The following is a 13,081-nucleotide window of genomic DNA, read 5'->3' on the forward strand; positions in this document are numbered from 1 at the left end:
CCCCCCCCCCCCCCCCCCCCCCGCGAGGACACGGGCATTCAAGAACAAGACTGTGCACACATTTGGCACGCGACTCACTTTTTGGAGGTACGAGGGGTTTGCCGCTCGAGGCGCACCATCCCACCGGGTGCACTTCAGGCATGCAGAGGTCACACCAGAAGTCCTTGCTGGTGTCGTTGTCAAAGCCCTCGTACCGCAGCAGAGCCTTGAACCCTGCACGACACACAAAACACGGTGCAACCGTGGAAACAAACAGCAGTCATCAAACCGACGCCCAATCAGGGTCCACTAGCTTGCTCCTTCTAGACTTTCAACCCGACCACATGGTCTCCATCATCAGATGAAGTTTCCTCTGTTGTCATGGAACTGTAGGTGTCATGTCATTGAGCATGTGAAACTCAACTTTTAAGTAACTATGGATGAGAAGTCTTAAGGATAATAAAACATTTCACTCAATCTGCTGATGAAAAATTCAGTGACAGGACGATTAACACTGGAACTCAATACAAAGATGTGTCAACAACATGGCTTGTGGACTGTAAGTTGTTGTCAACATACTTTGTCAGAATGAGTGCATTTGTTTAGATACAGTTGTGCTTGTGCGCATGACGTGTATGTTAGCATGTATAGTTAGGTTTAACAGAGTTGACGCTTAATGATCGTTGACGTTCATCGGTATCGTGTCATAATGACACGACATATGTTCATCGATTTACATCATCGTTGTCCCAAGCAGGAGATAAGACGTGAAAAAATGTGAAGCTTATAAAATACAATACTCATATGCCATAAGTACATTGAAAATATTATTGGTTGCTGTAATTTCTCCGCTCGATATTACTGGCCATGAAGTGATCCCTCACTAGCACCAAACACTGTACGAGATGACTGACAGAATCCAAAGTCAGTGAAAATAAGCCTCCAGATGTCTGAGACAAAGTGAGTGGATCTTCAGAAGCGAGTCCTTTTATAAAAAACGTTTTCCCTTGTTGAGCTGCAGCGGAGTTTTACTTAATTAGATCAGCTGCTCGTACCACCCACAATGCAATGATACAAAGCCGGTTGAAAATCGTCAAAGTAATTCACCGACTTCTGTCCGAGCTGTGCCCCACTGATGTGCATTGTGTCACTGTATTGAACCTCAATGTGATTCCTTTACATGGGATTTTGTGTACATTTGCCATATTGTGATATACAGCATATTCATATTGGAAGATACCGATTTTGACCAAATCAGCTAGTCCCACCTTTCATACATAGGAATGAAAATTTTAATTCTAAACAAAAAAAAAAAAGTAGAAAATACTAATACTAATTGATACTTTTAGGGTAGATTTGTCCTTTGACCAAATTTCCTTTAGCTATCTGAGGAAGTGTGGTCTTACCAGCTAGCTTGATAATTTCTGCTATCCAGTACACCTTAGTGGAGAGGTTGGTATCAGAGTTGGTCACTTCAATCCTCACTCCTTCTTCTACGTCTCCCCAGCATGTCCCCATAGGGGCCTGAAACACGGAGGAAGCAGTGAGTTTTAAAAATCACGAAAGACAGAAATTGGGGGTCGCTACCTACTGAAGTCCAGCTTTTACTCACATGCTTGAAACAGCTGACTGGAGCTCCGATTGTGTTATTGCTACAGATATACCGACCCCAGTCAAAGCTCTCTGCAGGGACCACTGACAGAAAACAAGAGACAGTGTAAAGCTGGAGGACATCTCAACAGAGCAGCACTGTTACACTATTAATCGTATCTACTGCTTTTTGGTAACATACCGGCTTTTGATTTGGCCTGGTTCTGCTGACTTGCTTGGTACTGAGCGTAAGCAGCCAACTTTGCCATAAGAGGCTGTTTCTGTAAGACTTTCGCCTTTTTTGTTGGTGGTTTGCCCTTGCAAAGTCAAAGCAGATATCAATATTAGTGCAATAATATTAGTTTAATCTGAAGTTGTTGTAGGAGGCCTAACAATGCACTTACCTGGAGTCTTGCCAAGATGCTGGCCTTTTTGGAATTTGAGGAATAACTCCGAGAACAGGACACACTGCAGAAGCGCTTGGTTTTTGAGTAAAAGGCATCTCGCACTCCAACCATCCCACACATCTCGCAAGTGGCTGTGAAACAGAGACCACAAAACAGACACATGTATTCTGTTAAAATCATCTCAGATTGCAACATGCTGGCAAAATATAATAATAACATATTCCAAAGCACAAGTTCCAGACATATTTCCATGCACTGACCCATTCCAGCCTTGCCGTCAGGGTAAGTGTAGACTTGGCCATTGTTCTTGATGATGGGCAGGCTTGCAGGGATGGAAGGCACCACCTCATCCTCGCTGTCTTCTGAGCTGGAGCTGCTGGTAGACTCCTCGCTGCAGCTGTCATAGCCATCAAACATCCCGAAGGAGTCTCTCCGCTTGCGCTCTGAACGTGGGGTGCGTTCCGCCTTTACACCCAAGTAAATTACAAAAAGACGTTCAAATTTGAATGTAATATTTTAAGGCAGCAACTAACCATTATGTTCAACAATTAATTTTGTGATTACGTTCTGATGTAGTTTGGGTCAATAAAATGTCAGAAAATGGTGTGAATGTCCATCACAGTTTTCCCAACATTGAAAGCTGTTAGGCCCAAAAAACGTGCAAAGCCCAAATATATTCACTTTTGGATCATAAAGCTCAAAGGAAACCAGCACATATTTGCATTAGGGGCTAGCCACTGGATAGGGACCAGTGGCTTTTTGTCATGTTTATCCAGTACCGGTAACTATTGTACATGCACAGTTTTTACCTTGACGATATTTTACATCTCATTAAAATCTCATCTGCTTTGGAATGTGACCTGGGAAGCTGGCTGTGGAAGCCAATGAGAAATTAATATTAATAAAAAAAGATGTTGAAATGCAAAATCTGCTTGTAATGACTGCCGTGAAAATCTGAAAATGCATTACGCCTTGCGCATTAAATATAACGTTACATGATCCGGAACAGTGTGCTAAAGTGTTTATTTTGACACAGCCGGCCGGTCTACTTCCTCCTCTGAGCATTGCATCCCATCTGTCGGCGCTAACAAAAATCATTTAGCCAGAGCCAGAAATAATTCTAAAAGAAATAAAACAATGCACCAGCCAGGAAAGACATACTACGCTGAATGTAAGCAGTACAAAATAGAAAAGCTAGCTAATACATACACTGGAATTAGGAGAGGCCTTATTGCAAATAGCTCCTAATGCTAACTAGCGTTAGCGCAGCTAGCTAGCGGAAACCTGTTTTCCCAGTTTATATCCATAAATGCAAACCACAATTTTAATTTGGGTAGCAAACCTACACCTACACATATGTTGTTAAAACAAGTGTGATGTTACTTTATTTCTATACTTGTTTATTTTTGGGTGAGCTTGCTGATAATAACGCTGGCTGACCCACTAGCTAGCTACCAAACAGATAACAACAAAGGAGTAGCGCTAGCCTACTAGCAGCAAATCCTCTGTAATCGGAGGCTCGCGGCCGTAAAATGTTTCAAATTCACTTACCAAATCCCTTGTGTCTTCCATCAGCCCTTCATATAGATAACGTTCTAGGTAACTGTGCTGCCCAGTGCAAATAAAACCCCTACGATGGGGATAAATTCTGGTTTTGAAATACCAAAGTCTAAATGAATACTACCAAGCAGGATATCAACAAAATACTCTGCTGCCTCTGCGCATGTGCGAGTGTAACCTACTTTCATGCAATTGGTCAATCCGGAATGGAGGTCATCAACCCACACAGAAACAAAACAGTGGACTCTGCAATCGAAATGAATGAATGGCCTCCTCAGTTTAATGGCCTCAACAGAACTAGAGTAGATCCGTGGACGTTTTGATGTTTTTTTGACAGTTTTTGGAAATTCCTCTTTAGGTTTTTTCTTTTGAAGAGAGACACAAAGAAAGACAGGTGACCCGAAAGTAAGAATATTTCAAAATAAAATTCAAGGCAATAGAATGACGGTATGCAGGAAATTCTTATTTACAGTCCCTGATGCAGGGTAACTTTAGAATACAAATAAATTAATGAATGTAAATAGATACATATGGTTAGATTGGAGTATGTCAGGAACAGTATGTGACTACAGGTGGTTTAATATTCATGTACCATACAGCAATAATTAACTTTTCTATTAATCAGTGCATTGTTTAATGCAATACAGTTTGTAATATAGTTTAATCAAAGACAATTTGTGTGTGCAGAGTTGTTGCTGTTGGCACTGATATTTATTTTCCCACCATATTCCGTTCCTTGCGTGAAGGCAGAGCACATCAGCCTGTAAAAGTAGACGCAGAGTAAAAGTGTTCACCATTTCTACCACTAGATGACAGTGTATTTAAACCATATATTTAGTTATATTTACCTGTGACTTTGTTAATTATCCAAGTTATCGATACAGATGTATTTAATGCAGTTTATTTCATCTGATATTTGATGTTGTTGGTTAATTTGCAACCTAGTTATATACATCATGTATTTACTTGTTATTTTTATGTCATGTCAGAACCAAACATACCTACATGGAAGTGAAAGCATGTGATGATCATGAGGCAATAAATGACAGTTGAAAAATATAGACATTTGGTTTATTCTTATTAAACAGCCTTCAGTGGACCTTGTTTCAGTTACCACTTAGTCATAGCACCATCTGTGCTTCCCATTTTGACCTTCATTACTATATCATCACTGCACTCATCACTCATCTTTTTATCAATATGCAATTTCCCATAATGCACCATTCCCTTTAATGGAAAGACATTTTCCTTCAAATTTTAATAAAACAGATAGTTTGCTTCCGATAATTCAAAAATCAGCAAACAATTGTGACCCATTTACCAACACAATCATCACAGAAATACACATTTGTTGATAACTGATGTTTCCAAACTTTCATACATCATTTCAGCTACATCAGGGATCTGCAATATATCACAGAAATGTATACATCATATGTTACTACTCACTGGGATTAATCCCATAATATCCACATCTTTTGACAGTGTTACCTGCTCACTCCCATAATTAACCAACAACATCAAATATCAGATGAAATAAACTGCATTAAATACATCTGTATCGATAACTTGGATAATTAACAAAGTCACAGGTAAATATAACTAAATATATGGTTTAAATACACTGTCATCTAGTGGTAGAAATGGTGAACACTTTTACTCTGCGTCTACTTTTACAGGCTGATGTGCTCTGCCTTCACGCAAGGAACGGAATATGGTGGGAAAATAAATATCAGTGCCAACAGCAACAACTCTGCACACACAAATTGTCTTTGATTAAACTATATTACAAACTGTATTGCATTAAACAATGCACTGATTAATAGAAAAGTTAATTATTGCTGTATGGTACATGAATATTAAACCACCTGTAGTCACATACTGTTCCTGACATACTCCAATCTAACCATATGTATCTATTTACATTCATTAATTTATTTGTATTCTAAAGTTACCCTGCATCAGGGACTGTAAGTAAGAATTTCTTGCATACGGTCATTCTATTGCTTTGAATTTTATTTTGAAATATTCTTACTTCCGGGTCACCTGTCTTTCTTTGAGTCTCTTCAAAAGAAAAAACTAAAGAGGAATTTACAAAAAACAAATGTGGCTCGTTATTTGACTTTGGTTCTATGAAAACGTACACGGACCAGATAATAAAACTTCTCCAACACAAATACAATTAGAGGGGATATTCATTGTGAAACTAGTTGTTTTACAATTAAGTCACTTCAGTTTCGTACCACTCAAACTATAATTTAAAAGAAATTAGGATTTATGCAAGAAGATAAACTAGAGAATAAACCCTTCTCCAAATACCTGGTAAAGGCAGCTTTGGGGTAAAATGGTCTTGCTCATCGTAATCCATTTCTTTATTTTGAAATATATATTTGTAATATGACCAGCATATCAAAGTAAGACGCAGACAATTCTTGTGACATAAAATAAATCCTTTATCATATATAGTGCAGTCTTTTACACCTCTGAAGGTAAACTACCACGTTCTTCTGTCTTTAGTGAATGCTTTTCAATAGATCCCACATTTTTATACCGAACAAAATCTGCGGAGCAAATTCAATAATACTGTATGGTTTCATTTCCAAAATATAAGAACTTGTCAGACCAAATATACAGGCCATGACAATCTTAATATACATACAAGTTGAGAAAAAATAGACATTAGCTAATCAGCTGCCTTCTCGTTCCACCGACTCATCACAGTGCTTTTTTCAAAAATAATACTGGCTTTCTGTTTTTGTTCCTCTCGTCATTTCTTGAACACGAAACGTAGTAACGACACATAGTAGCAGAGCGGTGTTGTACAACACAACAGCAAGAAGGCAAAATATAGCAACTGTACTGTGGTAACACCAATAAAGTGAATATGGCTGAATAATATGGCTTCACAATGAGGATTTATGCGGTTGGGGTCAGACATTTGAACCGATGCTGAGGAGTGGACGGTCTCTGGAAGACAAGAGGAGGAGAGGTCTTTACTTTAATGGACAGAGTGGAATGTTACAACTCATTCAGTCCTCTAGCCAGGAAACAACACCTTTGATGTCTCTTCATGTCTTTGGTCTCAGAGCAGCTCATCTTCTATGACATCGTCGACGCTTCCTGAGATTGAAGCAGCTTCTGTTGGACAAAGAGAAAACACTCCAGTTAACGTCTATTTAGCAATCATCTCAACAACAGCACAGCTGGACTCAGAAGGTTGTCAGAGAATCACAGTGGGATGAGTAATTTCACTGAACATGTAATGCACCGAGATAATGTCATAAACTACTAATAGGGCCGCATATTGAACTTAAGAGAAATACTTCACTCCTAAAATGATCATTTGTTTATCAATTACTCGCCCTGTCTTACCTTGAATTCTTGGAGAAAACTTTTTCTTTTTAACTCTTTAAACACGGCCCCCATATACTTCAATTCATCCAAAAATATCTCAGTTTTTAATTCTCTGTTCACCATGGAAACATGCGAGAAAAACCCAGTTTGCTTCAGGAATTAAAGGTAAAACGGGGTGAGTAATTGAAATACAGATGGTTATTTCAGGGGGGTGAAGTATTCCTCCAATTACAATTCCACCAACAGAAACGTATCTGGAGCACTGAATGCTCAGACTCTGTCTTATTGTCTGATCAGATAAGTGTGACCTTTGGCTTGTTGTTGTTTTCTCTTTTTTTGGGGGGGAGGGGGCTAAATATTGTCTTTAGAGAGATATACTTTTGATACGTTATCCAGCGGTTACTTCATTTACAGGGCCCGGTATCTGAGCGCTGTGAGGACTGAACTGAAACACCTCTGGCTTAGTGTGGAGTGTGAGAGAGACAGCTGGGCCTACGTATGCATTAAGCTCCAGCAGAAATCACCCACAGCACGTGAATTAAGGAGTTCCAATTCAACATTGACCTGCACCTGTTTACTGTGTTGTAAAATGGGCACAGGTTAATGCTTAAATCTGACGTCCGTCCTGTTCGCCGCTCGTCCACAAAGTCGGTTCCACATTTCTGTTGCACATCTCCGTTAAGAGCCTTGGCTGGACGTTGCTTCACGCTCGGGTGAACTGTTTTTTTCCCCCCTCTGGTTCTGTAAGTCCTTGTATGTGGCATTATACTAACTCCCATTTCATCTTTATCCAATGTTGTCTTCCCAAAACCTTGTTTTCCTATCTATTCCAGCTCCATTTAGGTCCCTATTTGTCCCCTTCACCTTCTAGCATCTTCATTTCGGCTGTGAGCACATGTGGTGGCGCTGGTCCATTATTTGTTTCCAGCTGAACCGGCTCTCTCCGTCATCTCTGCTGTCGTCTCCTCCTTTATCCTTCGTCATCTCCTTATTGACAGATGTTCTGGCAGATGTGAAGGTTGTTGCTGGTGCAGCTCCTCACTAGACTGTTCAGACCTGACATCGGCATGCGTCAAGCGTTCCAGACGCATTGAGATCAGATGGCTCAGACCACATTCTGAGGCGGTCCACATTCTTTTAGCAGTTTGTTCTGGAATGTGTCCTACATTAAGGACCGCCTCTTACAACTGACGTCCCACTTGGATTCGCGATCCAATCTGTATTTTTTTAATAAATGGTAAATGGACTTATATTTGTAAAGTGCCTTTCTAGTGTTTCCTGTCTAGTGTCAACATTACATGTCCTCATTCACACCCATTCACACACTGATGGCAGGGACTACCATCAGAACTAACTAACCATTCACACCCAATCAAAGAAGCCAGCAAATATTAAGTGAAGGAGGGAAATGGAAGTTACTGTACTCACCTGATAGGCTGATGCAGGAGAGACTCAGCTCTGATGAGGCTCCGATCACGTCGTCCTGTAGGAGGACAAGAAGATGTCAGAGTGTTTGAGAAAAGAACAACAAGTGTGTATCAGCGACAGTACTGAGTCGGCTACGTTGTGGTTTGTTGTTCACTAAAAAGGATTAATGCTAGGGTTTTCGTTTTTGCTTAAAAATGCAGTTGAGATAAGCTTTTGTCTGGTTTCTTTAGACTCAATGTTCACGTGTTCCACGTAGATGCTTTGGTCTGATAAATGGTTAAAACAGCTGCTCCACTGACTGCATTTACATAATTACATAAAAAAGCAACAAGTAGAGGATGTTTTCAAATATTTCAGTCCCAGTTTAAGATGATATAGGAGGCTCCCGCCTGAAAGTTCTCCCAGGTCAATGTGATGTAAATGTGTTTGATGCGGACAAATCATTTTCTGTCAACGGAGTGCTCGACTAATCACTTCCGCTCTACGTCAGCCTCTACGCAAGCATTCAAGAAAAAGAGAATTCTTATTATCATTAATACATTTTGTGGTTTCAATAGAAGTAATAATTGTCCCTTTAGCGTCCCTTAAATCTAGATATTAAACTGGCCTTTAGATAAAACCGCTGTTAACTGTTATTCGTTAAACCTTTCCCTCATCAGTGTTAATGAATGAATCCAGTGTGTTCAGTGAATCACCAGCATCCTCTGTAGACAGCCAAGGTTGCTGCCCTCGGTCGTCACGTTCACCGCCTCCTGGAAGCTGACAGCACGGCCCAGCCGTACGAGCTCCTCGCCGATATCTACGGTCTGAGAGAGGCAGTTGTTTTTACAAGGTGTGTGCAAGGAGACAGCAGACAAACACAGATACGCGACACAAAAGAAGAATAAAAAAACCACAGCAGCTGACCTTGCCCTCGCTGTTGTCGTAGAGCTTGACGCTGGGCCAGGAGGAGACGTCAGAGTGGGAGTAGCTGCAGAGTTTGGCCTGCAGGGGTCTCCAGCAGGCGCAGTATGTCAGCTGCTCAAACTCATCCAGGGCTGCCTCAGTCCACACCTCTCCTGACCAACAAGAGGACAATTTAGGAAATGCGAAAAACAGGAATTTGAGGGGAGAGCAATCAATTGTTATTTCTGAATATTGCACAAAGTGTTCTACTTTTTCTGAGTTACAAGACTGTGTGATAGTTTTACCTTTTGGTCTCACTCCTGCCAAGTTGCACTCAATGGCTTGGAATGGTAAACTGAGGAAGTCGCTCCTGAAATATCAATGCAGCAAAAGCAATTCATAACTTTGCTAGGGCTGAGCCATTTTATCAAAATATTATCATAATCGTAATATGACCTTCAGGGATTATGAAATGGCATGTTTGTTAAAGGCTAAATGTGTGTCCAAATAGCATTTAAAATGAAATATTGTGGTGCTGCAGATATGTCCCAGCCCACACATAATCATTGTCTCTACAGATGTATGAAAACAAGTGCTTTAACATTGTTTTCAGTTTTCACATTGTCATTTGATACATTGTCATCAACCACATCCATTAGAGCCCTTACATACATGTATAGTTAAGAGATAGAGCCTCTACTTGACAGCGAATGCAGTGGAGGTATTACTGTAATCTACAGACTTACCTCATACGGCAGAGGCTGTCTCTGGGCATGTCCCCGTTGTCCCCAAAGTCAACGTAGTAAAGGTCCACCAGTCCAGAGCCCAGCACTCCCAGCACCCTGGCCCTGTTCCACGTGCCGTGCTCGTGGTATGGAGCGGCAACGATGTCCCCCACCACAATGGTCTCCACCCTCTGCTCCTGGAGAACAGGAGCCCACTTGTTATTTCTAACACAACTTGTTTGTATTTTTTACTACTCCTATTATTATACTTTGTCTTTCTTTTATCTGGGGTATATTCATGCTGTAACTTTTGGAACTACAGTTCCCATAATTTGGGGGCTTTGGGAGATCTTAACAGGAAGTTAAATGTCGGAGTCAGTGAGTTAGCCATGCGCTAAAACTTGAGCCCTGTTTTTTTTGTCTGCATTATAAGTATGCTGAACTAGCTATTAGCAGTTCCTGTTTGCAATGCACCAGTGATGCTCTGATTAATTTGTTCCAAATAGTTTGATCGGTGGTCTCTATAAAGGCTGATCAGATGACATTTTCAGTATTTGCCAGTCTGAGGTCACATAGAATGTGGACATTGGAGATAATGATATCCTCGGATAGTATAAGTCACACTGAATGCATCCAGTCTGTGTGGTCAGATTTGACTGAGTTTGCGGTAATGGTGCACTAAGGGTTGCCTCCTTGAGCTGTGTGTTACAGCCACTTCTTCAGCTGTTAGTGCCAACTGTGTTGATAAGCGGGCAAAACCAGCAGACCAGGCTGCAGTAACTACCCATCACCTCACACAGTGTCTTTTACCCTAGTGATGCCTCACAGTTTATGTCATATATGTAAAAGAGACAGCAGTCCTCACAGTGGGGTTGCCACTGTTGTAGAAGCGGGTCATCTCCTCGGTCAGTTTGTCCAGCTGAAGGGAACGAACCCCCAGGATCTGGATCCAAAAGTGGTTCGGGTTCTCTGATGCAGAAACATAAACCTCTAGATGTTCATCAGGCTGGAAGCTCAGGTCTGGGCTGGGAACTGGACAACAGAGAGGAAAAAAAACACATTTTTGTATGATATGACTGTGTTCAAGGACAGGTTTCAGTGAGGATGTTGCGGTGTGGATCGTCTCCTCAATTATTAGAAAGTGAACTCACTTTCGAACTTAGAAATTTCAGAGAGGGAGTCTGTGGAGACACTCTCGTCCTCCTCCTCCTTGTTGGCTGTGTTGGTGATTTTAAACTCCTCAATCTTGTCAAAAATTGTTTCTGGTTCTGCTGCGGTCCCGTTGGCATGGATACGCCCATTCTTCTCTGTCTGGGAGTAAGGACCGTTGTTGTTCAAGCCCTCTGGGGCTTCTGTCTCTGTGCCGTCTGGCCTCTGATTCACAGCGGTGTGGCCACGTTTCTGCCGCAGGGCGGATGACTGTGAGATCTTTGTCCTCACCATCGTGTCCTCCCGGACTTTCTCTAGAATCAGCTCCTGCGAACAGATCGTAAAAGAGTTTAATTTATGTTGTTACAAGTGGACTGACGGCGTGAGGGACTCCTACTCACCTTGGCCTGTTCCACCTCCTGTCTGGTCCCTGTGATTGTCACGTTGCCCTTGGCCCCGGGGCCGTGCGTGTTCTCTTTGGAACAAGCTACTTTGGCCCCTGTGGTCCTGGTGATAAGTTTCAAACTCTCCCCGCCGCGGCCTGCAACACACACACCAAGACACACACACAGGCGTTGGGTTAGTCAAACAGTACATGGGGCTAAAACCAATTCGATATTCTTCTTACCATCAACAAATTCCATTTGTGGAGCCAAACAAACAATGAATAGATCCTTGGAGCGGATTTAGCAGAGTTAAAAGAAGCTAAAAAGCTCTGTAGGTCAGAGGGGAACTGCAGAGTTGGGTGATAATTCTCTGTTGGATCTTCCCTACATGTATAAGTAACATCTTTCACATTGCCAATTGTTCATATAACATATTGGCTAGTGTAAGTTTTAGCATGCAAATGTTTTTATGCTAATGAGAAGAATAGGCTGCCAGCAGTAAAAAAAGAAAACAACAACAAGTTACCTATTATACGTCCGAAGGCGGTCTGAGGAACTTCCAAAGCCTCGGTCACCGGTTTGCAGTCAGTGACCAGGTTCTCCAGGACGCAGCGGGCCAGCAAGACCTGCTCCTGAGATCCCTGCAGCAGGAAACAAACAGTCGTCTTACATCCAGCCTCCCCGGGATTCGGCAAAATCCTCACATGAGCTCCGGACTGCTGGGCCACCTGAGAGAAAGAGACAGCAGGCGAGCACAGTTAGGCTGCCGGAGAGGACTTTCCTCTTCATATATGAAAGTTAATCATCTTTTGTCCTTTATCTTTAGGACAACACAAGCTACTTGAATATGTCTTCTTGGGTACTGAGAAATTGTGGGCGTGTCTCACTATCTTCAAAATTTCTGAAATTGTCAAAATGAGGGACTTTAATATGAAATGTTATTTCATCATTCTATGGATTTGTTAAACAAGAGTTAAATCTTATTTTTTTTAACTTCTGTGATTTACCTCAAAAGAGGGCGAGTGCATCTCCTTGGCTGACAGGGGAAGGGAATGGTGACTAAACCACTGAGAGTCACAATATCAACATTTTATTTTGAAAAGGGGCCTTCCAAAATAAAATTGAAAGATGAAGTAACATTTCTCAATAATAACTTGAGTTTTAAGAATTTCTTCAATTATTTAGAAATTGTTATACTATAAATAATTAACTTTTTTTAATGTACAAAACACTTGGAGAGACAAAATTCTGCAGATGAACTGAAAATGAAAGTAGTGATTAGTTGCAACCCTCACCAAATAAAAACAAATCTTTGCAAAAAAGTAACTCATCTTGACAGGGGAGTATACATACACATATACACACATACACATACATACATACACATATATACATACACATATATACATACATACATACACATACATACATACATACACATATATATATACATACATACATACACATATATATATACATGCATACATACACATATATATATACATACATACATACACATACATACATACATATATATACATACACATACATATATATACATACACATACATATATATACATGCATACACATACATATATATACATGCATACACATACA

At 40.9% G+C, this 13,081-nt stretch overlaps 2 protein-coding genes across 7 annotated transcripts in view; both read right to left on the reverse strand.

Annotated features, from left to right (window-relative positions):
- The window catches only part of mbtd1 (mbt domain containing 1), an 18,979-nt gene extending 15,145 nt beyond the window's left edge, over positions 1-3,834 (reverse strand). Inside the window, exons 1-7 of the mRNA XM_031843132.1 lie at positions 3,528-3,834; positions 2,237-2,441; positions 1,974-2,107; positions 1,772-1,886; positions 1,592-1,674; positions 1,386-1,503; positions 79-213 (exon numbers count right to left, since the gene is read on the reverse strand). Of these exons, the coding sequence (XP_031698992.1) occupies positions 79-213; positions 1,386-1,503; positions 1,592-1,674; positions 1,772-1,886; positions 1,974-2,107; positions 2,237-2,441; positions 3,528-3,548 (811 nt within the window). The 5' untranslated portion in view covers positions 3,549-3,834. The remainder of the gene's footprint in view (positions 1-78; positions 214-1,385; positions 1,504-1,591; positions 1,675-1,771; positions 1,887-1,973; positions 2,108-2,236; positions 2,442-3,527) is intronic.
- Positions 3,835-5,968: 2,134 nt separating this feature from the next.
- The window catches only part of tdrkh (tudor and KH domain containing), a 31,487-nt gene continuing 24,374 nt past the window's right edge, over positions 5,969-13,081 (reverse strand). For 3 of the 6 annotated variants that reach the window (XM_031844062.1, XM_031844060.1, XM_031844056.1), the window contains exons 4-13: positions 11,990-12,191; positions 11,479-11,618; positions 11,080-11,404; positions 10,794-10,960; positions 9,950-10,125; positions 9,509-9,573; positions 9,225-9,376; positions 9,014-9,124; positions 8,319-8,373; positions 5,969-6,674 (exon numbers count right to left, since the gene is read on the reverse strand). In XM_031844062.1, the coding sequence (XP_031699922.1) occupies positions 6,619-6,674; positions 8,319-8,373; positions 9,014-9,124; positions 9,225-9,376; positions 9,509-9,573; positions 9,950-10,125; positions 10,794-10,960; positions 11,080-11,404; positions 11,479-11,618; positions 11,990-12,191 (1,449 nt within the window). In that variant the 3' untranslated portion in view covers positions 5,969-6,618. The remainder of the gene's footprint in view (positions 6,675-8,318; positions 8,374-9,013; positions 9,125-9,224; positions 9,377-9,508; positions 9,574-9,949; positions 10,126-10,793; positions 10,961-11,079; positions 11,405-11,478; positions 11,619-11,989; positions 12,192-13,081) is intronic. The other 3 variants (XM_031844057.1, XM_031844059.1, XM_031844058.1) reach the window with 3 other exon arrangements.

The sequence above is a fragment of the Anarrhichthys ocellatus genome, unplaced genomic scaffold (assembly GCF_004355925.1).
Source record: "Anarrhichthys ocellatus isolate YVR2014 unplaced genomic scaffold, GSC_Weel_1.0 scaffold4, whole genome shotgun sequence".
Lineage (NCBI taxonomy): Eukaryota > Metazoa > Chordata > Actinopteri > Perciformes > Anarhichadidae > Anarrhichthys > Anarrhichthys ocellatus.